This window comes from Eulemur rufifrons, chromosome 19, assembly GCF_041146395.1.
Source record: "Eulemur rufifrons isolate Redbay chromosome 19, OSU_ERuf_1, whole genome shotgun sequence".
Lineage (NCBI taxonomy): Eukaryota > Metazoa > Chordata > Mammalia > Primates > Lemuridae > Eulemur > Eulemur rufifrons.
In genome coordinates, this window is record NC_091001.1 from 80,821,373 (window position 1) to 80,849,353 (window position 27,981).

The window sequence follows — 27,981 nt, forward strand, 5'->3', positions numbered from 1 at the left end:
TCACTAAAGAAATGTATATCTATCCTAGGAAAGGCCAATAAGTACATTGAATAAGTGCTCATTGTCATTAGTGGTTAAAGAAATATAAATTTGATTACAAGTAGGTACCACTTCATAACCACTAGAATAGCTACAGTAAAAAGGACAGATAACAAGTATTGTCAAGGATATGAACAAACTGGAGCCCTCATTCAATGCCCTTAAGCAGTTGCTTAAAAAATTAAACAGAAATTTACAACCCAGCATTTCCACTGTTGAGAATCTATCCAAGAGAAATAAAACATATGTTCACACAAACACTTATATATGAATGTTTATGCAGCATCCCTTGTAATAAATACCATAAGACTGTAACAACCCAAAGGCCATCAGCTGGTGAATGGATAAACAAAATATGGTATATCCATAACAATGGAATACTATCCAGCAATAAAAAGGGAGTATTGATACTGTAAGTCACAAAAACATTATGCTAAGTGAAGAAGCCAGACACAAAGGATCATATAATTCCATTTATATGAAATGTTCAGAAAAGATGGATAGACACAGAAGGTAGATAAGCGGATATGTGGGGCTGAAGGTGGAATGAGGAGTGACTGCAAATGGGTATAAAGGATCTTTTTCAGATAGAAGTATTCTGAAATTGACTTTTGATGATGGTTATGCAACATTTACTACATGCCATTGAATTAGACACTTAAGGTGGATGGATTTTATGAAATGTAAATTATACCTCAGCAAAACCTTAAAGCTAAAAGTGCGGTCCCAGGACCAGTAGTATCAGCATCACCAGTGAACTTGTTAGAAATGTAAATTCTCAGCCCCACTGAAGCAGAAACTCTGGGGGTGGGGCCCAGCAATCTGTGTTTTAACAAACACTCCAGCTGATTCTGATGCAGGCTCAAGTTTGAGAATTACTGCTCTAGAATCAAGGATACTTAAGTGGAGATGTGGGTAGTTTTTGGTACAGTTTGTGTACATTCAATCTACTCTTCCTGTAACTGCAGGAAAGGTTTGAATTAAGGACTGATCTAGTAGAGTTAAAGGAAATTACAGGGCAATGGGAATAAAAATAAACTGGCCTTTCATGTTCTTGATATGTCCCCATGAGAAGTTTTATGATTGTGGTGTTTGTGTACCACATATGTTAGTAAATTCCTATGTTCTTTTAGGCTTGCTGTTATTTAACGAACATAGCATAAACAGGTTCATTTGCCATAACGACAGTGGAGGTTTAGATCCTTGAAAGGAATTATTTCTCCTAAATATTTACACAGCATAATATAGCAGAGCCAGAAATGTGCAGTGATCCCCAAAAAGCAAAGATCTGACTATAAAAGAGTAAATGGAGCAGCCGCTGAACTGAGCATCTCCCTCCATCTGTTCAGTGTACTTTAAAAGCCATGATTAGAAAAGGGGTTGATCTAGGATAGTGGTCTTATACATAGCATGTGCTTTCAGGATTTTTTTCAGCATTAGCTGGGAGGCCAAAAGAACTTCTAAAGGTGGAGGCTGCTCCAGAATAGGGCTTGGAAATCCAAACTGGACGCTACTGGTTGGTGAGTATTTTAGATGAAGTTTGTAGATAAGGGCTCCTTTGACTGGAGGCAAGGGGCGGTGATGACTTCTCCTGAGATATAAGTTCACTTCAGAGGGAAGTAGAGGTCGTGGAAGAAGACATAAAACAAATGTGAGAGAGGGAAGAAAAGGAGGAGTGAGAAATGGTATGTAAACTGATGAATATATGTCATTTATTAGTGAAGCTCACTGAGATCATTAATAGTACAATTTAGAAGAATATTAGGGAATGTTGCACAAACCATTCATATTTCCAAAACTTTTTTTAACTGTAGGTAAAAAGAACTGGGTTATTTGTTGCTGACAAAGTATATTTCTGCTTCTTTCTCTTTTGAATTATTATTATTATTTTACTTCTCTATGTCTCTCTCTTTCCTTTTGCTTCTTTTTGTTTAGAGTTTTCTTTTTGTTGTTATTGTTCTTTTAAAAATACTCAGTATTATATTATTGGATGCTTATTAGCAAAATATTAGAATATTATGTCCTCTAAGTGGGTCATTTCAATTCTTCCTTCTGTTATGGGATAGAATGATAAGGGAATAAAATAACTTGCAATAATTTTTATTCTAAAAAAATCTATGCCATAGCAATTCAAATTTCTTATATTTATTAGTGAACAAAATCTCATAGATGTATTTAAGCTAAAAAATTATAGGAATGGTAGAAAAGAGGAGTAAATAAAGCAAACTTCTCTTTTTGTACGAAAATTTTATTGCTTACAATTCTCTATGCAACTCTCAGATTTATATCTGAACAGAATTGCAATTGAACAAGAATAAACAAATACAGATAATCTATTATATGAATAAATACAAATTTGGTACATAAAAATTGATAGTTTTAGAGTTAACTGCAAAAATCAGGAGAAACACAACTTTTGGATGTGTTGGAGGGATGGCAGGTAGCTTGACATATCATGTTTTTTTAAGTCAGTACATTTCAAAATATTGACCAAAGAACATTTTACTTACAAAATCAGAATGGTGTTTATTCCCTGCCCTCTTAGGTTTTGTATCTTGTTAGTAGTGAACATGGAATGTTTATAGTACTGCTGCAAACAACAATGTCTTCCACAATTAGTGTTCTCATCTTTGAGCCTGCTTCTCCTGTTCCAGAATCAATGGGATCCTTGCTCTTTGCCTAGCCTAATGCCACTTGTGCACCAGGCCTTGTGGTTGGTCCTGTGGCTGTTTCATTTTTGACTTCTATTAGTGATATCATTGCAGTACTTGTAATAACTTTATGATGCTCTCAGATATAGGTAAGGAAAAAGGAAATAAAAGGGGGCTTTTTAAAATGGAAAGCAGAGGAGGGTGAAGGGAAGGGAGAGAATAAAAAGATCTTTACTGTGGAAGGTGGTAGAGAATGACAGTCTCTGCTCATTAGTCAGAAATTGCTTTTACTTCAGTAGAGGGACTTAACCTACAAATCAAAGACAAGCTCTCCATCTTCTTTGTCCTTCAGTTTGTTGATTTGCTTTCCCTATGATGGCATTTGAAGGTACCATTGATTTTGTCATCTCTATCATTGAATGGCTCACTGACAGCAGTAAAGTAATTCAGATGCAATGTTTTGATACATTGTGGCACATTGTAGCAGCTCAGCATTGTTGTGAACATAAACCAGTGATGCTAAATAGCAGAATCAGATTCTTGGGTTAAATATTCTTTATGGCACAGAAAGATAGGTAGCTGGTGCTTTGAGCAACCTCAAACTCCAAATTAAAGTTCTTCTTGGTAGTTGCTGATTCAGGTCTGTTTTTTTAAAGTCTCCTTTGTGGCTGGAAAGCATTCTTTTCATCTACTATGGTATGGGACAATGAAGGAAAAGTAGCCAAGGGAATTCTGTTCTGTTGAAATATTGCTCTGTGGATAGGATGTTTGTCTTGCAGTAGACTTAGATCCTCTGGTTGGGAGACTTTTTAAGTTCTCCCAGGCTTGTTATGGATTTTCTGTGTGATAACTGAACCATTGCGAGTGTTGTTCTCTTTGGAAAATGCTCATCTTTTTTGAAAATAATTTAGGCTTTTTTTTTTTAAACTGGCAATTGAAGAAGTGCTTCTACCTAGTCTTCCACCAGATGGTGCTAATGTTACATACCTAAAGGTAATCTTGTTTGGTGCCATTGAAATAATAAGGTTGTGTATTTTCTGTCTTTCTCTTTTTATGCTTCACCATATTTTGCCCTTAGTGATTTTTTCCTACATACTACTTGCCTTGTATACTTCTACATCACCTCACATCTTTTATGTTGTGGATAGTGAGCTGATTGGTGATCATGAATGATAACATGGGAGATGGGTTCAGGACTTTATGTACAAGGACTAAGTAAAATTTAAAGATATATAATATGTAATTTCTTGTAAAATTTTTCATCATTCATTTGCTTCTTATCTGACCTGTGTATAAAAATTGAGAACTCATTCTCTACTTCTTTGCTTAGCTATGATTCTTTTATGTTATCCTAACAATATCGTAAAATGTTAAATTTTAAAGTTTTTCTGATTACAAATAAATATTACATGATTATTGCAGAAAAATTTAAAGAATGTAAATAAAGAATAATTCATGTTTAAGTGCTGTTAACATTGTATTACATAAACCTGTTTTTTTCTTTTTGTATATATTTTTAAAATATCAAAGTTGGTCTCATAGTTTTATAACCAGTTTTTTTACTTAATAATTTGTCATAAATATTTTACATGAGATCAAGATATTTTACAATAATAATTTTTAATGACAGCATAGTTTAATGAACCTTTTAATGATAGGCATTTTGGTTTTTAGTTTCTTTCAGTCACATAGAAGTGTGCTATGATGAATAGTGTTTAATTTTTTGTGTATTTTTATATTTATTTCATATAAATTCTTAAAAATACGATAGTTGGTTCAGAGAGAATGTACATTTTTGTGACTTTTGATCCAGTTTTCAAATCACCATCCAAGAGGTCTATAGTTTAAACATCTTAACAGTATATGATTTTGCTTGTTTCCTTGCATCCTCTTCATCACTAAATTAGTTTTTAAAAGTGACTAGGTATTGCTCATTTAAGACTCCCTGAAATGATTATTCATTGTTAAATAAAGCAATTTAAAATTGCTTTGATATTTTCTAAGAAATAAGCTGTATCCTTTAAGCATTAAATTCTAGAGCCCCTTCTACTTGTGATGATTTGGTTTTTGGCTTTGTCTCCTATCCCTAAAATACAAACAACTATTCATTCTTTCATACTTCAGAACTGGTTATCTCATATGCAAAGAATTAAGATTTTCTTAAAAGAGGTGTTGGTTAATATTTTTAGTGCTTTCTATTACTTACTGAGAAACTTAAGCCAAATCATTTAACCTCTCTTGATATGAATGTTTCTGAGTCTAGAAAGTTGAAAGAATGGTTTGTAGATAAATTATTTTTAAAACTTTAAAGAAGTAGGCTAGGCATTTAGCGTAACAGCTATTTAATACCTGTTTTTGGGAGGCAGAAAGAAAGAAAAGAGAAAGATGTTAGATATTAATAGAGCCTGAGGAATTTTAGTATACTTTTGTAAAGAATTAAAAACATATCAGCCTGTATTAATTTAGTAAATGCATCCGGGTTGATTTTTGATATCTTACTAAATAACTACATTTTCATTTAAGTAAATTAACTTTGAATCAAATTCTCCTGTTAACACAAAGACGCATGTAATTTATTTTAAGATCTGAAAAAACAATAAAGATATTTTGATTTTTGGGAAATTGATAGAGGGCAGGAGATTCATATAGAGACTTCACATAACCTTGTAAATGAATGTGAAAACTATTAGCCCAATAACTTCTTTTTTTTTTTTTTTTTTTTTTTTTTTTTTGGAGACAGAGTGTCACTTTGTTGCCCTGGCTAGAGTGAGTGCCGTGGCGTCAGCCTAGCTCACAGCAACCTCAAACTCCTGGGCTTAAGCGATCCTACTGCCTCAGCCTCCCGAGTAGCTGGGACTACAGGCATGCGCCACCATGCCCGGCTAATTTTTTCTATATATATTTTAGTTGGCCATATAATGTCTTTCTATTTTTAGTAGAGACGGGGTCTCGCTCTTGCTCAGGCTGGTCTCGAACTCCTGACCTCATGCGATCCACCCGCCTCGGCCTCCCAGAGTGCTAGGATTACAGGCGTGAGCCACCGCGCCCGGCCAAGCCCAATAACTTCTAAAAAAAACTAGACAATCTAGTTTTTCTTTCTCATGAGAAGAATCTTACTCTCCCATCTCAATTTGGTAAAAAACAAATTACCATTTTCTTACTGTCAGAATAAATAGTCACTTTAGGAAAAGTTCTGACAAACTTGGTTTTAAAAAGTTCATCAACATACAATCTGTCATGGTAGAAGAGACTTAAAAACTGTGGAGATATCAATTTTGTAATTTAAACATATATCTTTTTAAAAGAAAATTATATTAATGATCAGTTTTATGTAAGTAACATCATTGAATTTTACTTGAGATAAAATTTAGCATTTTTAACTTATAGAGCTTTTATAAAAAATTTTTAAATGAACTTAAAAGTGAATGTATCTATATTACAGGCATTTTACTTGTTTAGATTATCAATGTGTGGTCTGTTGTTTTAAAAAGACCTAAAAAGGTCCTGAAATTATGCTTAATTAGATAAAATGTTTTAAAAATTACCAACTTAATTCTAGAGAATTAGCATATTAACATATAGAACTGGTAAAATATAAGTCCAATGGTAGCTTCTGAAATGTACTTTCATATGTTTAAAGCTTGAGATGCTATACTTATTTGTTTAGGTGTTGGTCTAAATCGTAGCAATTTGAAGGGCTTTCAGAGTACTATAATGATCTTGAAACATTAGTTGATTTACAACTGCATCAGTTAAAAGTCCCTCTAAAATATAAATTCTGCTGAGAATATTGTCTGCTTAATGGCAAAATACATAAAATAATCAAATTACTAAGATTTTGAGCCTAATTTGTTTATACCAGAGAGAAATTTGTTTTGTGAAATGTAATACTTATTAAATCATTAGATATATGAATTTTATACCACGTTCATTTTTATTTTCTTCAAAATATGTTAGAGATAATTGGAATAATTTCCCAATAGTTTATTGAGAAACTTCCCATTAAACAGAAAGTGCCTTTATAAATCTAGCATAATTTCTGCTGAATGTCTATTCTTCAACTCTAAATAGGAATAAAAAAGGGGAGGGAGGCATTATAGCTTTTGTTCTTAGCAACTTCCCCTGGAAAAAATCATCACCACTCCCAGTTTGATTTGTTTCATTTAATTCTTACCACATATACTTCTTAGGTCCTTATGTGTTTTATATTGAAGTAATCAGTGTTGAGGTTTTTCTGTTCATTTAGATTATTTAAGCTTTCTGATCTATGCTCAGTACTGAACTGTTTATTGGACCCATGCTGTTCAATAACTAAAGCATGTGAAATTTACTACATTTTGTATTGATTTAATATTAATGTTAATCTAAAATCTTTGGGTGCAGTGTGTCACATCTGTTTTATATTCCTCTGTTTAAAAGAAGTGGCAGTATGGTATTTGGAAGAATATTTATTATCTGAGTGTTTTTCTTTGCAATAGTTTCCTTCAGTCTATTGAGAATTATAACCTCCAAGAGACAGTGAATTGCCCAGCAAATTCTCAGGTATCCACCTACTAAAGACCACAGTTAATTAGAATTTTTATTTACCATTTAAATTCCCTTAATAGTGGTAACTTAAATAGTTGTAACTTTGGAGACTTCTGGAAATGATAGAAAATAAATTTGTGGTGAGATTTTAAAATATATTTTTTCTCTTAGTAATAGGTCCAGCCTGTACTTCATGTATAGTCTGGTTTTTTAGAAAAGACTTCATTAGACTGAGTGTTAGTTTGTATTTGAAACTGAATTTTCTATAGTTGTTTACTAAATATTCTTATTCTGTGGTGGTATTTATTAACCTTTTTGGCAGTCATGGATTTCTTTAAGTAATTGATGAAAACTATAACCCCTTTCCCTAGGGGAAAAAATATTTGTGTATAAACACAAGCATTTTGCATATAGTTCTAATTAATCCTGCCTCTCCCTACCCAGTATTCCAAGGGTCCCAGATTAGGAAGTTCTGCTAATAGAACTGAAAAATCACTTCTCATATATTATTAATAGTTTTAACATCATATTGTTATGCCATACTAATAATTTTCTTCACTTCAGCCTTTATTTAACATTACATATTGTCTTTGATCATTCTATATTAGAAGATATGCATAATTTAAATCTTATTTTGGAGAAAAAGCATAATTACCTTTTAATTTTAAAGTTGGTTCTCTGAAGTTATAGAACATATTTGACCTTCTATATGCTTTAATTTCTACCTTAGATACTCAAGAAAGCAAAACTCACTTTACCTTTTTTTTTTTTTTTTTGAGACAGAGTCTCACTCTGTTGCCCAGGCTAGAGTGAGTGCCGTGGCGTCAGCCTAGCTCACAGCAACCTCAAACTCCTGAGCTCAAGCAATCCTCCTGTCTCAGCCTCCCGAGTAGCTGGGACTACAGGCATGCACCACCATGCCCGGCTAATTTTTTGTATATATATTTTTAGCTGTCCATATAATTTCTTTCTATTTTTAGTAGAGATGGGGTCTCGCTCTTGCTCAGGCTGGTCTTGAACTCCTGAGCTCAAACAATCCGCCCACCTCGGCCTCCCAGAGTGCTAGGATTACAGGCATGAGCCACCACGCCCGGCCTCACTTTACCTTTTGATCAAAGGTGAAGGCAATGGAAGAGAGATATAAGTTCTCATGGATCTGTTGTTTAAGAAAGTAGTTCTTCCTTAGAGAAGATGTTGCATTTGTTGTTTGGCACAAAAATATGGGCTCTCATTTTAATGAGAGGTTGCAAAAATATTTAGGAGTTACCTAGTTGTGCTGGTTAAGAGCTCAGACATGGGAATCAAGCAGGTTAGGGTCCAAATCTAGCTCAGTTGCTTATCACCTATATGACCTTGGGCCTATTATCTATAAAGTAGAACCTACCCCATTAAATGAGATAATGTCTGTGAAGTGTTTGTTTTTATGCTTTGTATATAATTTGCATTCAGTTACCTCTTACTGTATCATCACAATGCTGTTGAGAAACAGGATGAGCGGCCTTGCTGTTCAGTTATAGTGTTTATTTTTCCTATTGTTGAATTTAGGATAGTAGATCTTGGTTACAGAAAGGTAAGTCTTGATGTTCCCCAGAGTAATCTTCTCAAGTTTTGGTGGCTTACTGTTGTCATCAAAATTCATTCAGAAATTCTCCAAAGATGGAGGTGGCAAACTAACTTTTCCACATTTTACTTCTCTGTGTTCACTTGTCACAACGGGGCAAAACGTTAAAAGTTACCCAATAAACTTGTCTCATATAACTGAAGTAAATACTGAGGAGCAAAGAAAGGGAAAGATTGCTAAGAGTGGATTAAAAATTGAGCCCAAACATGTTTTTGCTTTTAAATCTTTTTTTTTTTTCTTTTTTTTTTTTTATTTAATTTTACAGAATCAAAGAGTCTAACAGTATATCTTGTTAGATACAGTATGTCCTCATAATGTATACATTATTTCTTGTACAATGATATGAAATAATATGGGAAATATTCATGATAAATTATTAAGTGAACAGTGCAAGTTAAAAACAATAGTTTCATATTTTTTTCCCCACTCCCCCTTTCCCGAGTCAGCACCTTCAAGTGTTACCACTCCCCAAACGGTGCGCAATGCACTCATTGTGTAGGCATACCCTCATCCCCTCCCCCACCCCCCACCTCAGTCTGATGTCCAATTGGTGTCGTTTCCAGATTTGTATTTAGGTGATGATCAAGGAAACCAATTTTCTGGTGAGTACATGTGATGCTTGTTTTTCCATTCTTGGGATACTTCACTTAATATAATGGGTTCCAACTCTCTCCAGGAGAACCATAGAGATGTTGTATCTTCATCATTCCTTATAGCTGAATAGTATTCCATGGTATACATATACCACAGTTTACTAATCCAGTCATGTATTGATGGGCATTTGGGTTGTTTCCACATCTTTGCTATTGTGAATTGTGCTGCTATAAACATTTGGGTACACGTGCCTTTGTTACAGAATGACCTTTTTTCCTTTGGGTATATGCCCAGTAATGGGATTGCTGGGTCAAATGGCAGGTCTACTTGAATCTGTTTAAGATACCTCCATAATGCTTTCCACAGAGGTTGCACTAGTTTGCAATCCCACCAGCAGTGTATTAGTGTTCCTGTCTCTCCACACCCACGCCAACATGTGTTGTTTTGGGTTTTTTTGATAAAGGCCATTCTCACTGGGGTTAAGTGATATCTCATTGTGGTTTTGATTTGCATTTCCCTGATGATTAGAGATGTTGAACACTGTTTCATATGTTTGTTAGCAATTTTTATATCTTCTTTTGAAAAATTTCTATTCATGTCCTTTGCCCACTTTTTGATAGGGTTGCTTGATTTTTTCTTGCTGATTTTCCTGAGTTCTAAATAGATTCTTGTTATCAGTCCTTTATCTGATGTGTAGTATGCAAAAATTTTTTCCCATTCTGTAGGTGGTCTGTTTATTCTCATGACTGTTTCTTTGGCTGTGCAGAAGCTTTTTAATTTAATCATGTCCCATTCATTTATTTTTGTTGCTGCTGTGATTGCCTTGGGGGTCTTCTTCATAAATTCTTTGCCTAGGCCAATGTCTGTAAGAGTCTTTCCTACATTTTCTTCTAGAATTCTGATTGTATCACGCCTAAGGTTTAAGTCTGTTATCCACCGTGATTTGATTTTTGTGAGAGGTGAAAGCTGTGGGTCCTGTTTCAGTCTTCTACAAGTGGCTAACCAATTCTCCCAGCACCATTTGTTGAATAGGGATTCTTGTCCCCAGAGTATATTCTTTCCCGCTTTGTCGAAAATTAGGTGACTATATGAGGATGGTTCTATATTTGGATTTTCTGTTGTGTTCCACTGGTCTGTGTCCCTGCACTTGTGCCAATACCAGGCTGTTTTAAGAACCACGGCCTTGTAGTATAGTTTGAGGTCTGGCAAATTAATACCTCCCATTTTGTTTTTGTTGCTTAAAATTGCTTTTGCTATACGGGGTCTTCTTTGATTCCATACAAAGTGTATAATTATTTTCTCTATGTCTGTAAAGAATGATGTTGGTAATTTAATAGGGATTGCATTGAATCTGTAGATCACTTTGGGTAGTATAGACATTTTAACAATGTTGATTCTTCCAATCCACGAGCATGGTATATTTTTCCATCTATTTGCAAGTTCTGCTATTTCTTTTCTCAGTGTTTCATAGTTTTCCTTATAGAGGTCCTTTACCTCTTTAGTTAGATATATACCTAGATATTTTATTTTCTTTGTTGCTATTTTGAAGGGTATTGAGTCTTTAATTTGGTTTTCCGATTGACTGTTATTGGCATATATAAATGCCTCTGATTTGTGTATATTAATTTTGTAGCCTGAGACTTTGCTGTATTCGTTAATCAATTCCAGGAGTCTCTTGGTTGAATCCTGGGGGGTTTTCCAGATATAACATCATATCATCAGCAAAAAGTGAGAGTTTGATCTCTTCCTTCCCTATTTGGACTCCCTTGATTCTGCTCTCTTGCCTGATAGCTCTCGCAAGGACTTCCAATACTATGTTGAAAAGTAATGGAGACAATGGGCAGCCCTGTCTGGTTCCAGTTCTAAGTGGGAGTGCTTTCAGTTTTTCCCCATTCAGTATGATGTTGGCTGTGGGTTTGTCATATATGGCTTGTATCATTTTTAGGTAGGTTCCATCAATGCCTATTTTGTTAAGCGTTTTTATCATAAAAGGGTGTTGAATTTTGTCAAATGCTTTTTCTGCATCTAATGAGAGTATCATATGGTTTTTGTTTTTGCTTCTATTTATGTGGTGAATTACATTTATAGATTTACGTATGTTGAACCACCCCTGCATCTCGGGGATGAAGCCCACTTGGTCGTGGTGGATTACTTTTTTGATAAGTACTTGGATTCGATTTGCTAGTATTTTATTGAAAATTTTTGCATCTATATTCATGAGGGAAATTGGTCTGTAGTTCTCTATTTTTGTTGTGTCCTTTCCAGGTTTTGGTATTAATGTTATATTGGCTTGGTAGAACGTGTTAGGGAGAACTCCATCCTTCTCAATATTGGAGAATAGTTTATGTAGGATGGGCACCAGTTCTTCTTTGTATGTATGGTAAAATTCAGGTGTGAACCCATCTGGACCAGGGCTTTTCTTTTTGGGAAGGTTTTTTATTGCTGTTTCGATTTCAGTTCTTGATATTGGTCTGTTCAGGTACTCTATTTCTTCCTGGTTGAGCCTGGGAAGACTATGTGTTTCTAAAAATTTGTCCATTTCCTCCACGTTCTCCAGTTTGTGTGCATAAAGATTTTTGTAGAATTCATAGATGATATCTTGTATCTCTGTAGCATCGGTTGTGATTTCTCCTTTCATGTTCCTAATGGAGGTTATTAGAGATTTTACTTTTGTGCTCTTGGTTAGTCTAGCCAGAGGTGTGTCTATTTTGTTTATCTTTTCAAAGAACCAACTTTTTGTTTTATTAATTTCCCTTATAGTTTCTTTGTTGTCCTTTTCATTTAGTTCTGATTTGATCTTAGTAATTTCTCGCCTTCTGCTGGGTTTGGGATCGTTCTGTTCTTCTTTCTCCAGTTCTTTGAGTCTATTCGTTAGGTTGTCTATTTGCATGTTTTCTGTCTTTTTGATATAGGCATTTATGGATATGAATTTTCCTCTCAGGACTGCTTTAGCTGCATCCCATAGATTTTGATAAGTTGTATCTCCATTGTCATTTAATTCAAAGAAATTTTTGATTTCCATCTTGATTTCTTCTTTTATAGAATAATTATTCAGGAGAAGGTTATTTAGCTTCCATGACTTTGAGTAAGAGTGAGGGTTTCTGTTTGTGATCATTGTTACTTTTATTCCGCTGTGATCTGAGAAGATGCATGGTATAATTTCTATTTTTTTGAATTTTTGAAGACATGATTTATGTCCTAGGACATGGTCAATCTTAGAGAATGTCCCGTGAGCTGATGAGAAGAATGTATATTCTGTGGACTTTGGGTAGAATGTCCTATAGATGTCAGCCATGCCCATTTGTTCTAGCATTCTATTGAGGTCCATTATGTCTTTGTTTATTTTCTGTTTAGAGGATCTGTCCTGTACTGTCAGTGGGGTGTTAAAGTCTCCAGCTATTACAGTATTGTTATCTATCATTTGGTTGAGATCTAGTAGGGTTTGCATTATGAATCTAGGTGCACCTAGGTTGGGTGCATATATATTGAGTATAGTCATGGCTTCTTGATGAATTGTGCCTTTAATCAGTATGTAGTAGCGATCTTTATCTTTTATTATTTTTGTTGGTTTGAAAGCTAAGTTATTGGAAATTAAGATTGCCACACCAGCTTTCTTTTGGTTACCATTTGCTTGAAATATCGATTTCCATCCTTTTATTTTCAGTCTAAATGCATCTTTGCAGGTTAGGTGAGTTTCTTGAAGACAGCAGATACTTGGATTGTATTTTTTTATCCATTGGGCCAGTCTATGTCTCTTGAGCGGGGAGTTCAAGCCATTCACATTTATTGAGAAAACTGATAGGTGAGACAGTTTTTTGTTCAGCTTGTTGGGTAGAACTTCATTGTGATGTTTTCTCTCCTGGGCCATTGTGGTATCTGGAATTTCATCTTTAGCTCTTGAGTAGTTTTACATTCGTGGATCTTTCTTGTGCTGATCCGTGTATAATTCTCTTTTGAGTACTTCTTGGAGGGCTGGTCTTGTCTTGGTGAATTCCCTCAACCTTTGTTTATCTGAGAATGTCTTGATTTCTCCTTCGTATAGAAAACTTAGCTTAGCTGGGTACAAGATTCTAGGCTGGGCATTATTCTGTTTCAGAAGCGTGAAAATGGGGCCCCAACCTCTTCTTGCTTGTAAGGTTTCAGCTGAGAAATCTGGCGTAATTCTGATGGGTTTTCCTTTGTAAGTTACTTGTTTCTTTCTCCTTACAGCTCGGAGAAGTGACTCTTTAGTGGATATTTTGGTCAGCCTGATGACTACGTGGCGTGGTGTTTTCCTATTTGCTATGAATCTCCCAGGGGTCCTTTGAGCTTCTTGAATCTGTATGTCTAGAGTATTGGCAAAGCCTGGAAAATTTTCCTCGATTATGTCTTCAAATAGCTTGTCCAACTCTTGCTTGTTATCTTCTTCACCCTCAGGAATGCCAATAACTCTCAAGTTAGGTTTCTTCACATAATCCCACATTTCTTGAAGACTCAGATCATTTCTCTTACTTTTTCGATCTATCTCTGTGACTGACTTATTTAGTTGGAAGGAGTTATCTTCAATTTCTGAGATTCTTTCCTCTGTTTGATCTACCCTGCTCTTGAGACTTTCCACAGTGTTTTGTAGCTCTCTGAGTGAATTCTTCACTTCTAGGAGTTCAGTTTGGTTTTTCTTCAATATTTCAATTTCTTTAGTGAATTTTTCCTCCAAATCCTGTATTTTTTTTGTGTTTTCCTTGTGTTGTTTATCCATTGATTCTTGTATATTATTCAGCTTGTTTATAATCCATAATTGGAATTCTTCCTGTGACATGTTGGTGTTTTGAGTCTGGTTTGTGTCAAATGGTTGGGAGCTGGTATTTCTCTTTGGGGATGAGCTTTCCATTTGATTCTTTTTGCTCTCCGTGTTTTTTCGCTGGGCCCTTCCCATCTAGATTTGTCGTTGGATCTTTACTTATAGGTTTAGTCTGGTTAACAGGACTCTTTGTGCTCTATTCTTAGGCTGTGAAACAGTCTAGGTATGTTGCTTCTTTTGGCAAGAGGGGGAGACTGTTGTGTATTGTTCAGAGATTTTTCTGTTTCCGTTGGGGGACTGCTTCCGATGGGTCCAATCCTAGAGGATTGGAGTGATCCAGGACCGCTTTGGTGAGTTAGGACACTGTGTTGTGGTCTTTCAGAAGGCAGGAGGGTCCACACTAATAGTAGACCGAAATTCTCTTTGTTTGTTTGTTTGCTTGTTTCCCTTTGGTTCTTCCTCTATAGGGGAGGTTTCTGACTCTATCTGCCGGCAAGATACTAGCTATGGGGAGAGGACGGTGACTTTGCTTGCTCAGCACCCCAGTTGCTGTAGCTCCCACGGGTAAAAGTCTGTCTTGGCCCAATGTCCCCAGGGATCAGGTTCCACACTCTCGCTTCTGGAGAAGTATTCAGTGTTTACACTTGGGCAGGGATCCTATATAAGGTCCGCGGACCAGGGGAGAGGGCCGTCCAGGGAGCCTCTTGGTACCCTATTGCTCCGCAGTGACTTGGCTGTGGGCCCTAGAGTGGCAATTGCGTGCCCGCAGATCTCCGGCCCTGGGGGTGACTACTCAGGATCCGGTATGTACCAGAGCCAGGGACCTGGCCCGTTCCGAAGCTCACCGTAGGTCCCCAGTTAGAAGGCGAAAAGAGAGGAGAAAGAGAAGAGAAAAAAAAAAAAGAAAAGGAAAGAAAGAAAAGAAAGAGGAGAAAACGAAAGAGAAAAGAAAAAAAAGAAGAAAAAGAAAGAAAGAAAAAGAAAAAAAAAAAGAAAAGAAAAAAAAAAAAAAGAAAAGAAATGCAAAAAGCCAAACCAAAAAACACCAAAAACGCCAACAAAAATGAACAAAAACAAACTACATAGCACTTCACCACACCGCAAGGCAGAAAGATACACAAATCTGAAGTATATAATTCAGCGACTCAATGTTTTTTTGTTTGTTTGTTTGTTTTACGCCTTAGCACAGCTCCGCCCCTTCACGCCCGCCCGGCTGGGTCCCGGGCGGTTTCGCAGTGGATTTCAAGATGACGTCTGCGCGCCCGCACAGCTCCGAGGGTGGTGGGGATCCAACCTCCGCGCTCAAAAAGGCGCGGCAGCCATAGGCCCAGAGGGCAAAGGTGCCCGCCGAGGCTGTCCGCCGCCGGAAAAAAAAAGAAAAAGAAAAGAAAAGGAAAGAAAAAACCCCCAAAAAACAAAAACAAACACAAACACAAACAAACAAAACCCAGAAGAAATTTACCAAGAATAAAATATACAGTTCGGCGAGCCTATTCTTCTTGTTTGTGTTGTTTTTTTTTTTTTTTTGCCTTAGTGCAGCTCTGCCCCTTCACCCCGAGCGCGGCCCCGGCATATCCCGCACTCCTGGCGTTGGTTCAGAGACCAGCGGAGGGCGCCGGGCAGAGAGAGCCGCTCGGCACTTTATGGCTCCCGAGCGGTTTCGCCCTTGCTTTCAAAATGGCGCCTGCAGAGCTCTGGGGCTGGAGGAGACCGGGTCCTCGGCAGGCAGAGACCACCACTGCCCGGGGGCTGGCGAGCAAGGACGCGCACCAGGGGGTCACCGGCTGGAGAACCGCCGAAAAAGGCAGCACGGGCAGAAAGAGCCGCTGGGCACTTTTTGGCTCCCGAGCGGTTTTGCCTTCGCTTTCAAGATGGCGCCTGCCGAGCTCCGGGGCTGGAGGGGACCGGCTCCCCAGCAGGCAGAGACCGCCACTGCCCAGGGGCTGGCCAGCAAGGACACGCACCGGGGGTGACCGGCTGGAGAACTGCCGAAAAAGGCAGCATGGGGTACAACGCTGTTTGCTGTCCGGGAGTCTTTTGTGTTTTTCTGCCCTGGGGCAGATCCGTCCCTCCTCGCCAAGCGCTGTCTCAGCTGAGATCCCCCAGGTTCTAAGGTAATTTCTCAAAAAAGCCTCCTGTCTGCAATGCGCCACGTATCCCTCAGTGATTCTGTGCTGGCCTGGGTCAGGGCTCTGTTCAATTGGGAGCGGAGGGCAAGCCGCTTTCCCGAGAGGCTGCACCCACCCCGGCTGGGGGCGGGTGTATCCGACCCGCGCTCCGCTGGCTAGTGTCTGTCCCGCGTTCCCAATTTTCATTCACCTCAGACCTCACTCGCTCTGTTTGTCCCACGCTGATTCTCCGTGGATTCACACCGCTGTTCCTGTGTGGGAGCGGTCCTCTAGCGTTGTGGCAGGTCCGGATCGATGCCTTCCTTCCCGGGAGCGCAGATTCAGGCCGTCACCACCACTCCGCCATCTTTGAAATCCTCTCTGCTTTTAAATCTTGACACCTAGATGGTCACATGGTATAGCACCATAAGTATTGTATATGTTTAGGGTAGATGATGTTTCTTTGTGTATTATGTCATAAAGGAGAAGTCTAATTTAAAAATGTTTGATAAACTGTACAAACATCAACCACCATACAAATGTGAGCTTTAAGCCAGTGTTCCCATTGTGGTTTGTAAAGTATTTGGAGCCAAAAAAGTAAAGAAGAGGATGATTTGTGTGATGCTTTGATTAAATAAATGATGAAATGGTTTAACACCTGCCTGAAGTGAAAGGCTTCAGATTCACTGAAAGGATGATTTCAGACTCTCCTGAAAAGAAGTGAGATGACATCCTATCTGATCCCTTTCGTTTTCACATTGCAGTTGCTAATTATAGCTAGGTAATAATAATAGCAGTGTTTATGACAGTGGTTTTTTGTATGTCCGCACATGGATATACCCACACACATGTCTGTATGCTTTCCAAAATGCTTTTGAATGATTAATTCAGTTGGGAGCCATAAATGTCAGTCAATAATTGATTATAAGCATAGGAGAAGCTAAATGTGTTCTGAAAATTTTGAAGTTGTCATGATGGGAAAGTATTCCTTGTGTTCATCTATAAACCATCTCTTGTTACCAGTGTCAGAGAAAACAACTGAATGAATTCATCATGGACTTAAGCCTATGTGGTTCCTATGGGAAGAAAACAAACATTGCTTAATCACTTTATATTAATGAAATATTAGATGCTGTAATATTATTGAAATATGAAGAGACTACTTTGTCCTGCTGGTTTTTCTCCTATAATACCTGGTTTTATTCATTTATTTTCTTTGGCCAGGCAGAAAGTTTAGAAAATGACATTTCCCTTTTCTTTCTTCTCAGTATCATCAGTGAAGCAGGAGCATCAATCTACAGTGTCAGCCCTGAAGCTAACAAAGAAATGCCTGGGCTGGACCCTAATTTGAGAAGTGCAGGTAAGAAACTCTGGGCCATCACAAAAGCATATGATTTTGATATTTTGGACATGCATGTGTGGTAAGCTAAATATTTTGAATATCCAAGAAACTTTAAAAGATACACTATATTCGTAAGAGTTGGCATATTAGAAAGTGGCTGATTGAACTAATAACTGAAATTATGAAAAAGACGAGAAAGAATATTATACTGTTTTTAAAGAACACTGCATAGCATTCTGGAGTATAGTGGAAAATTAATCCAAAAAGTCTTTAGTAAAATTAAGTGCCCGAGAGTTGAATAATAAAGGTAATAAAATACTCTAAGATCTTTTATTATTGTTACAAGATACTAAGTTTAAAGTCTTTTGTTGGCAAAAAGTAATATATTAAAAAAAATATCTGTAGCACAAATGTATGAACTATACAGGCTTTCAGTTTATTTCTAAGTATTTATCAAATGACTAGGCTCTCTTATTTTGTTAACAGAAGTTGTCATTTGGTGGTATATTCCTTAAAACAGCCTGCTTTGGTTTTAGTTGTATTTGATTGCTTTGATTTCTGTGATGTGGGATAGTCAAAATCTTGTGTGTAAAGAAATCAAGGTGCTTTGATACATTTAGTGAAAGCAAAATACTAGATCTGGTCAGAGAATTTTTCTGTATAGTCGGCAGATATTTAGACCACTTTGTTAGTAATGGACCTTTTATTTAAAATTTTTCTTTAAATATTCTTATCAGATTTCATTGGGTGTCCTTGAAATCTATACCTGAAGATATAAATTTGAAAATTTTTTCATTAATTCAAAGTTACAAACTTTCTTACATCCAAAAGAGCTTGTTTCCCTTCAGTTATTTCTTCCATGACACAGTCTCCTGTCTCAGAAGATCTCTTCTCAAACTCAAATTGCAGCTCAAAATTTTGCTTCTCCTGTGAAGTTTTTTCTTATCACTTCAGCTCGTTGTTGTCTCTACCTCCGTACCCTGTGCTCTTTTGGTGCTTGCCCTGTAATAGTAGTAGTAATAATAATGGTAGAGGGAATAGAAATAGTAGTCATAGTGGGAGCTGCTAATATTAATTTTTTAAAGCACTTAGTATATGTGAAACATTGTGATAAATACATTACCAGGATTGCTTTATTTTATCCTAACAATTGCCCTATGAGACATTTATTATTATTCCCACTTTATAGATGAGGAAATTAAGGCTTAAAAAGGCTTTACAGCCAATAAGTGTATACATAATATTTGTATACCTAACTTCTATGATAAAATGGTACTTTTCTTTATAAAAAAAATAAAATCCAGAACTTCTCAAGTTGACACTGAAAGGATATCTTCCAACACAGTGTTGGAAAAAAATATTTGCACCATATTTTCTGAGAGGTAGCAAACCCTCAGGGCTCCCACTGCTAAACAGACTGCTGTTTCTTCTTAACCACTGGCCCATGCGGGTGCGTAATTGTCACAGTAATATAGGGTGAGACAAGATTATAACATTCCAGCAAGACTCTGAAAAGAGAAAATAATAAAGTGGAGAATCATTTTGTGGTTCTAATTGCTTTGATTTCAAAGTCTAGCTGTGTATCTTCAGTTTGTGATGGATTCACTGTAGGTGTGCCTTCGTTCTGTGTCTCGGCATGCTTTTATGTGTCAGTGACCATGTTCAATTCATATGAACTCAAAACACCTACCTAGACACTTTGAGTTTTTAAAATCTGGTCCTGGAGGCCAATATTCAAAGAAGCTTAAGTCTCTACTCTTGGTTTTTTAGGGTCCACTTCGTTTTCAATTCCTGTGTCTGACTAGGAATCTTTCTTTTCCTTAGTGATTGATGCCAGGGATGACTTTATACTTTATTTGCGATCTGAGCTACCTACAGGTGTGGATTTTACCTTTAAACCCTCTATAAGTATAATATATCAGAATATAACAGAACCTCGACATTCATACATGTGTTAAACATAAGAAAATGACTCTCATATTACTGTATATCCCTAGCCAGTTTATCAGCTTATTGAAAACAGAAGCTATCTTTATATATGCTTATGTCCTCCACAATAAATACATTGTACATGGCATTTAAATTGGGTGGATAGATTAGTAGATGGATAATATTAAAATGTTTATTATGGATTTCAGATTTAAAATGGGAGATTTGAGTATACCTTTTATTCCTTTATTCTCTTCTGAAATTTCCTTAAAATGATAGCATGAAGGTGTTAACAGTAGGACAAAAGAATGGAAGAAGAGATAACAGCAACAAGTTTTAAAGCTGGAAAATAGATACATGAGTAATAAGTGACCTTGCCAACTTGAGAAAGTTGAATCCTAAAACAGTATTGTAGAAAACAGAGAACTAACCTGGTATGGATCATGGAACCCCTAATGTTTTAGGAAATGTTACTAAGTACCTTTGGAAGTATATTAGGAGGGTTGAGGGTGGGTCCAAAATAAGAAGATTGGTTGAAAGTCTATTTAAAAAGCAATGAGAACAAGTTAAACATAGAACTACCATATGACCCAGCAATTCCACACCTAGGTATATAGCCGAAAGAATTGAAAACAGATAAACAAATAGTTGCACACAATACTCATAGTAGCACTATTTACAATAGCTAAAAGCTGGAAACAACTCAAATGTCCATCAGTAAAAAAATGGATAAACAAAATGTGGTATATCCATACAATGGAATATTATTCAGCCATATGATATAATGAAGTACTGATACCTGCTACAACATCATCTGCCCCTCTAAAACATTATGCTAAGTGAAAGAAGTCAATCCCAAAAGACCATATATTGTATTATTACATTCATATAAAATGTTCACAATAGATAAATCTGTAGAGATAGGAAGCTGACTAGTGGTTGTCAGGTACTGGAGAGATGGGAACAGATAGTGACTAAATAGGTACAGGGTTTTCTTTTGGTATAATGAAAATATTTTGAAACTTGATAGAAGTGATGGTGGCACAACATTGTAAGTACACTAAGTAGTATTGATTTCTACACTTTAAGGTAGTTAATTATATGCTATGTAAATTTCACCTCAATATAATAACAATAACAATGAGAACTCCCCTTCCATGGTTGAGTAATTGTCCTTTTTCTACCTTTGCAGAAGACTAGAGATTTGCTCTCGGGAGAGGGTTAAATAGAAGGTTTCTACAATGGAGGACACAGGGTATAAAGGAGAGTAGAGATACCTACTGAAATAAAAGGGGATTAAATAAATATATACATGCTGTCGTAGAGAATTTAGAGAGGAATAAACCTTTCATGCAGATTAGGGACTGTGACTAACACGAAAGACAACACCTAAAGAAACTGAGATCAGAGGTTCCACAAAGAAATGGCTGGAGCACCCACAGAGAAGCCCACAGTTGACAAGACTTACCATTGGGCAAACAAAGCACCTACAGTCAGCATTTTAGTACCTTGCCCCTGGTGGACAGTCAGGGGTCACCTAACACATAGTGAAAACTTATACTATTAAAGACAGATGCCAAAATACACTGTGGGTAAAAAGGCTACTTGGAGGAGATAGAGACTATGCAGACAAGAGAAAAAGAAAAGTTTAACATTCTCAGAGAAATAAAAAAATATTTATTTAGAGATATATTTATATAAAGTAAAATTCACCCTTTTTAAGTACTCCATCTGAATTTTGAAAAACTTATACTAGTTGGGTAATCTCAACCACCTTTATCATAGTCAAGATACAAAATATTTTTTATCAGGTTGACATGTTTCTCAGCTTCTTGTTCAAAAATATAGTTTTTAATTAGCAGGTCAAGATTATAACAGATTTGCATCAAGACTATTAAAACTATATTTTAATACGCTTTACAGTGAAAAAATTCTAATTTGAAGTTGCTGAATGAAAAAGACAGCATGGGGGAAATTTTGCTTATTTTCCTCTGTTCCTATCTGATGGCAAGGTTGGAAGGATAAAATGAGATGAGTATTGGACTTTAAAAATAAAAATTTCTACTTTGATATTATTAGATAACAGAATAAGACAAATTTTAAAGAGAGCACTATTTAGTATAGTCTTTAAAGCAAAAGTTGATTTACTCTACAAGCTTTAGGATTCTAGACATTTCATAGAACTTAAAGGCCAAAATCCATGAGCCCTTTTTATCCACTGGATATAATACAGTTATGGTTAAGTGTTGCTTTCGAGGCTACTGCGTATGGGCATGCAGGTGGTGTACTGTACAACTGAACCATATGAAGTAGCTCTGCTTGCTTGCCTTTTAGAGTGATAATCTTCACTCAATCTGGCCTCCCCTCCCCACTTTTGGTGTATCTAACACAATTTTTTCCTCTAATGCATACCTTTTTGTTTTAATATCCCATAGTAATTGTTTTCCTTTACACACTGAATTACATTACCATTTAATAAATTACCATTTATTAAAATTAAAATCTCTCTATATACTTTAGGTTCTCTTTTTATTGGTCTATCTAGTCTACCACAATGCAAGACTCTGTTTCTGTGGTTTATGATATGACTTGCTTTAATCTTTTTTAAATTGCATTTTTCTTATGTGTTTTTTTCCAAACAAACTTTAGAGTCATTACAGTTGACCCTCTGTATCCACAGTTTCCACATCCACAGATTCAACCAACTGCAGATCAAAAATATTTGGGGGAAAGAAACAATAAAAAATAATGCAAATTAAAAATACAGTAAAACAATTAGTTACGCAGCATTTATATCGTGTTAGGTATTATAAGGAATCTAGAGATGATTTAAAGTATATGGGAGGATGTGCATAGGTTCTGTGCAAATACTATTCCATTTTATATAAGGGACTTGAGCATCCACAAATTTGGGTGTCCATGGGGGTCCTAGAACAAATCCCCAGCTGGTACTGAGGGACGACTATACTTTTAAAAGTCTGTAATATATAGAGTGAAATTCTGTTAAATTTATACTTCTATCCCAGTTCTGTATGTTTTATTTTTATTTTTTGTGGATTATATATATATTTATATATATATATATATATATATTGTGAATGGATTTTCTTCAATGATTCTTAAATTTTTTACATTATAATGTCATCATATTTTATATTAGGTCTTCAGAATTTATTAATCTTATAAATGCAAGTTTGTACTCTTTGACCAACATCTCCCCATTTGCTATACTCCCCCACCTCTATGTTATTGGGTTGATGGCATATGATAGAGCATCACTTCTTATCTGTGTGTCTTGAAACCAACCAACTAATTGGTATCTTTCTAGTTCTGGTATTTTTTCATTTGACTCGCTTGGGTTTTCCAGGTAGATAATCATCATCTGCAAATAATAATAATAATCTAGCGTGTGATTTCAATATTTATATCTTTTTATCAAATTGCATTGACTAGAGTTTTCTGAACAATGGTGAATAGTAGCAGTGGTACAGCAAGGTATTGATGTCACATGTGGGCAAAATAGTATTTGGCATACATTTGGACATACTGCATTTAAAAAAATATATGACACCTTCATTGAGATATAATGTAATTTACATAGCATAAAGTTTACCCTTTTAATATGTACAAGTCAATGTGTTTTAATATAGTCAGAGTTGTATAACCGTTACCACAATCTAATTTTAAAACATCTTCATCACCACCAAAGGAAACTCTGTACCCACTAGCAATCACTTCTAGTACTCTCCTCACTCATCACCCTGGCAAACACCAATCTACTTTTTATCTATATGGATTTGTCTGTTCTGGACATTTCATATACATGAAATCATAAAATATGTGATCTTTTGTGACTGTCTTCTTTCCATTAGAATAATGTTTTCAATGTTTATACATGCTGTAGCATGTATCAGCATTACCTTTCTTTTTATTACCAAATAATATTCTACTGTATGGGCATACCACATTTTGTTTATCCATTCATCAGTTGATGGATATTTTGGTTGTTTGTGCATTTTTAGCTATTATGAATAATGCTCCTATGAGAATTCATTTATAAGATTTTATGTGGACATATGTTTCCATTTCTCTTGAGTATATACCTAGGAGTAAAAAACTGGGGACATGCGGTAACTATATTTAACATTTCTAGAACTCTTTTTGGCTTCTATTAATATGCTTTCCTCATCATTCATTCTCTGCCTCTTTCACTGTTTTCTCCTTTTTTTCCTCTGTCTCAAAATGCAGATGTTCCCCAAATTTGGGGCCACAACTCTTCCTCTCTCTTAATTCTCTGTATCAGCAATATGTTAGACTCCCTTTTCCTGAGCTACCTCTCTATCTCTTCCTTTCAAGAACCTGTTGTCAGCCTGATCATTCTCAACCTAGAGCTCTGCATTATTGCTATCTACTAAATAATTCATTCTTGATTATCCTGCCAGCAAGAAAATATAGCACCATCGTTTTTCCAAAGCCCAAACATACTATCCTTTGAATTCCAACATTTTTTTTTTTTTTTTTGAGTCAAGATCTTGCTGTTTCCCAGGCTAGAGTGCAGTGGTATCATCATAGCTCTCTGCAACCTCAAACTCCCAGGCTCATGCAATCCTCCTGCCTCAGCCTCCTGAGTATCTGGGACTATAGGCATGCACCACAGTGCCGAGCTAATTTTTTCTATTTTTTGTAGAGATGGAGTTTCACTATGTTGCTCAGGCTGGTCTCAAATTCCTAACCTCAAGCTATCCTTCTGCCTGGCCCCACAAAGTGCTAGGATTATGGGTGGGCGTGAGCCACCAAGCCTGCCCCTGAATTCTACTTTAAACAGTGTTCATTTCTCTTTATACAACTGCTCTAACCAATTTCTCAATTTAGATTTTTATAATGTGGGTTTTTCTGTAGGGGTAAATTTGAGAGATTTACGCATTACTGATACCGTTTTATTGAATTTCTAGTACCGCCTTCCTACACAGAAAATGTTCTGATGCCTGTGCCTGCATATCTCAGAGATACTGCAGGTTTGGTTCCAGAGTCATCTAGATAAAGCATGTCTGTTTACAGCATGGTTTATTGAATATTTTAAGTTCACTGTTGAGATCTACTGCTCAGAAAAAAGAATCCTTTCAAAATACTACTGCTCACAAAAATGCACCTAGTAATTCAAGAACTTTGATGAAGATATACAAGGGGATTAATGCTATTTTGAAGACTGCTAACAAAACATCCATTCTGCAGCTCATAGGTCAAGGAGTAATTTTGACTTTCAAGTATTGTTATTTAAAAAACACATTTTGTAAGGCTATAGCTGCCATAGATAGTGATTTCTCTCGTGGATCTGGGCAAAGTCAATTGAAAACCTTCTGGAAAGGATTCACCATTTTAGATGCCATTAAGAACATCTGTGATTCATGGGAAGAAGTCAAAATATCAACATTAACAGAGTTTGGAAGAAATTTATTCCAACTCTCATAGATGATTTTGACTATAAGACTTCAAACCACGCTGTAAACAGATGTGCTGTCATCTAGGCTTTGTTGTTCCATTGATAGAACATAGGCAGAGTAGATGCAGCATAATTCTTAAGGACCCTAGGATTTAGGGAATGGTAAATAAGCCTTGGCTTCAACTTAAAGTCATCAGCTACATTAGACCCTAATGAGAGTCACCATGTCCTTTGAAGCTTTGAAGCCAGCCATTGACTTCTCTCTAGCTATGGAAGTCATAGATGGCATCTTCTTCCAATAGAAGACTGTTTCATATACATTGGAAATCTGTTGTTTAGTAAAGCCACCTTCATCAGTGATCTTAGCTAGATCTTCTGGATAACTTGCTATAGCTTCTTTATCAGCACTTGCTGCTTCACCTTGTACTTTTATGTTATGAAGAGAGCTTCCTTCCTTAAACCTCATGAACCAACCTCTGCTAGCTAGCTTCAAACTTTTCCTCTGCAACTTCCTCACCTCTCTCAGCCTTCATAGACTTGAGGAAAGTTAAAGCCTTGCTGTGGATTAGGCTTTTGCTTAAGGGAATGTTGTGGCTAGGGTGATCTTCTGTCCAGACCACTAAGACTCTCCCAATTAGCAATAAGGCTGATTCGCTTTCTTATTCATGTGTTCACCGGAGTAGCACTTTTAATGTCCTTCAAGAACTTCTCCTTTGCATTTATGGCTTGGCTAACAATTTGGCACAAGAGGCCTAGCTCTGGGCTTATCTTGGTTTTTGACATGCTTTCCTCAGTAAGTGTCATCATTACTATAATAGCTTTTGATTTCAAGTGAAAGATGTGTGACTCTTCCTTTCACTTGAACACTTAGTGGCCCTTGTAGGTTTATCAATTGGCCAATTTCAATATTGTGGTCTCAAAGAATAGGGAGGCTCAAGGAGAGGGAGAGAGACAGGAGAACATCCTGTCAGGAGCAGTCAGAACACACACAACGATTATCAATTAAGTTCACTATCTTATATGGACATGGTTTGTGGTACCCCAAAACACAATAGTAATATCAAATATCATCAATCACAGATCACCATAACAGATATAATAATGAAGTTTGAAATATCATGAGGAGTTACCAAAATGTGATACATAGACCAGAAGTGAGCACATGCTGTTGGAAAAATGGTACCAGTAGACTTGTTTGATACAGAGTTGCCACAAACCTTCAATTTATAAAAAACATAGTATCTGCAAAACACAGTAAAGCTCAGTACAATAAAATGAGATATGCCTATATTTTAAAATTCTTAACTTGGTTTATACTCTGAACTCTGAAAGTATTTTGACAATGTATATATGTGTTGAAGATCATTATTACTGCATTATAGAGCAAGACTAAAGAAATAATATTTGCTTTAGAGTAATTCAAGCATATTTCTAGTGGCGCTATATTTTGAATCTGTAATTACAAATGCGGTTGTTAGAGAAAAGCATTTTTTCTATAACCTGCAGTGCTTGTACAAATTAACCTTTTGTGATTTTTGATAACAAAAGTGTATGTGAAGGCTTTGGAATCCCCATCTTTTTTTGAGAGACATAGGCAGATTGTATGAAACCAGCTTAATGTTTTCTAACTTGCTTTGCAAACTGCCATTGTCACTGTATGTTAGATGTACTAATAAAGAACATGAAAAAGACTTCAATGACTGTGCAGTGAACTTGATGTTCATAAAAGATTAGTAGACTTTTATCTCTGATGAAAGAATTGATACAAATCAGTGACTGGAGAATCTGATAGTCACTTGCAAGAGGTGGCTTCTGTTGGCAGACCTTGGACACTTTAACATGGAAACAGGCATGGGATTTTCTTTGATTGCCTTAATGTGTTCACTTTATGAATTTACATTCCATCCAACCTATATGAGTAGGTGACACTGATTAGCTTGCATGTGTTTAGAAACTGGAAGCTGTTCATATGTAAGGACTCTATGTAACTATGCTACTGGGTGGCAGTGGGGGGTCTGCCTTTAGAAATATTCTTAAGAGTCACAATAAATACCTTTTCTCTAGCTAAATCTATCTTATAAATAATACTATATGTGAAGTTTTATTGATATTTGGAAAAAAACTTGACAATAAATGATGACTAAGTAAAATGACACAGGTAAAGGAATATTTGAAGTTAACTGTCAAGTTTCTTGAGGATGATGGATTGTGATGTCAAGAAAGGGATGTGATTAGAACTGTGTGGTGTGTTAAGAGACAAGCAGTTGGGATTGAAGGAAATCAATTCCCAAGGCAATCTTGCAATCATATTCAAAGCCAGATAAGTGTATTCCTTAGCTAAATGACTTGGTATCTGTTGGCATTAAGATATGATTCCATCATTTATTCATTATTTTCAGAATAAGCATATTTGACACATAAATGTCTTATTTATAATCAGAATTATTTAAAAGTAGAACAAATATTTACTTGGTCTTTAAAGCCCAAGGTATCCTATTTTGCTTTATTTAAAGAATGAACAGATAATCATGTAAGTATAGGAACTAAATGCTTTGTCTTTTCAAATCTATAATCCCTTCAATCTATTTGTGGTCAAGAATGCCTAGGAGTTCTGATGACATAATTAATTCTGAAATTTTGCATTTACTTTTTGGTTGGGAAAAAAAGGGAATTTTGAAACTTAGTTAAATTTTTGGTCTTTTGGAAGGGCAGTAAGGATTAAGTACTTAGATTATGAGAAACTAACATAAGTAATTATCTGGCTACTGCTTTTCACATTAAGTCATACTTGTTTTCTGATTCTGTTTTTTCAGTTTCCATAGCAAGGCGTGTACAAGATCCATTAGCTGAGCTAGTGAAAATTGAGCCGAAGCACATTGGAGTTGGAATGTATCAGGTAAAACAATGTGGATCATTTAATTTATGAAATCCATCAACACAAAGAGCAGTACTC

At 36.1% G+C, this 27,981-nt stretch overlaps 1 protein-coding gene across 1 annotated transcript in view; it reads left to right on the forward strand.

Moving 5' to 3' along the window:
* SRBD1 (S1 RNA binding domain 1) overlaps positions 1–27,981 on the forward strand; it is a 197,631-nt gene that overhangs the window by 90,569 nt on the left and 79,081 nt on the right. The window contains exons 15-16 of the mRNA XM_069494081.1: positions 17,586–17,677; positions 27,842–27,924. Coding sequence (XP_069350182.1) covers positions 17,586–17,677; positions 27,842–27,924 — 175 coding nt within the window. The remainder of the gene's footprint in view (positions 1–17,585; positions 17,678–27,841; positions 27,925–27,981) is intronic.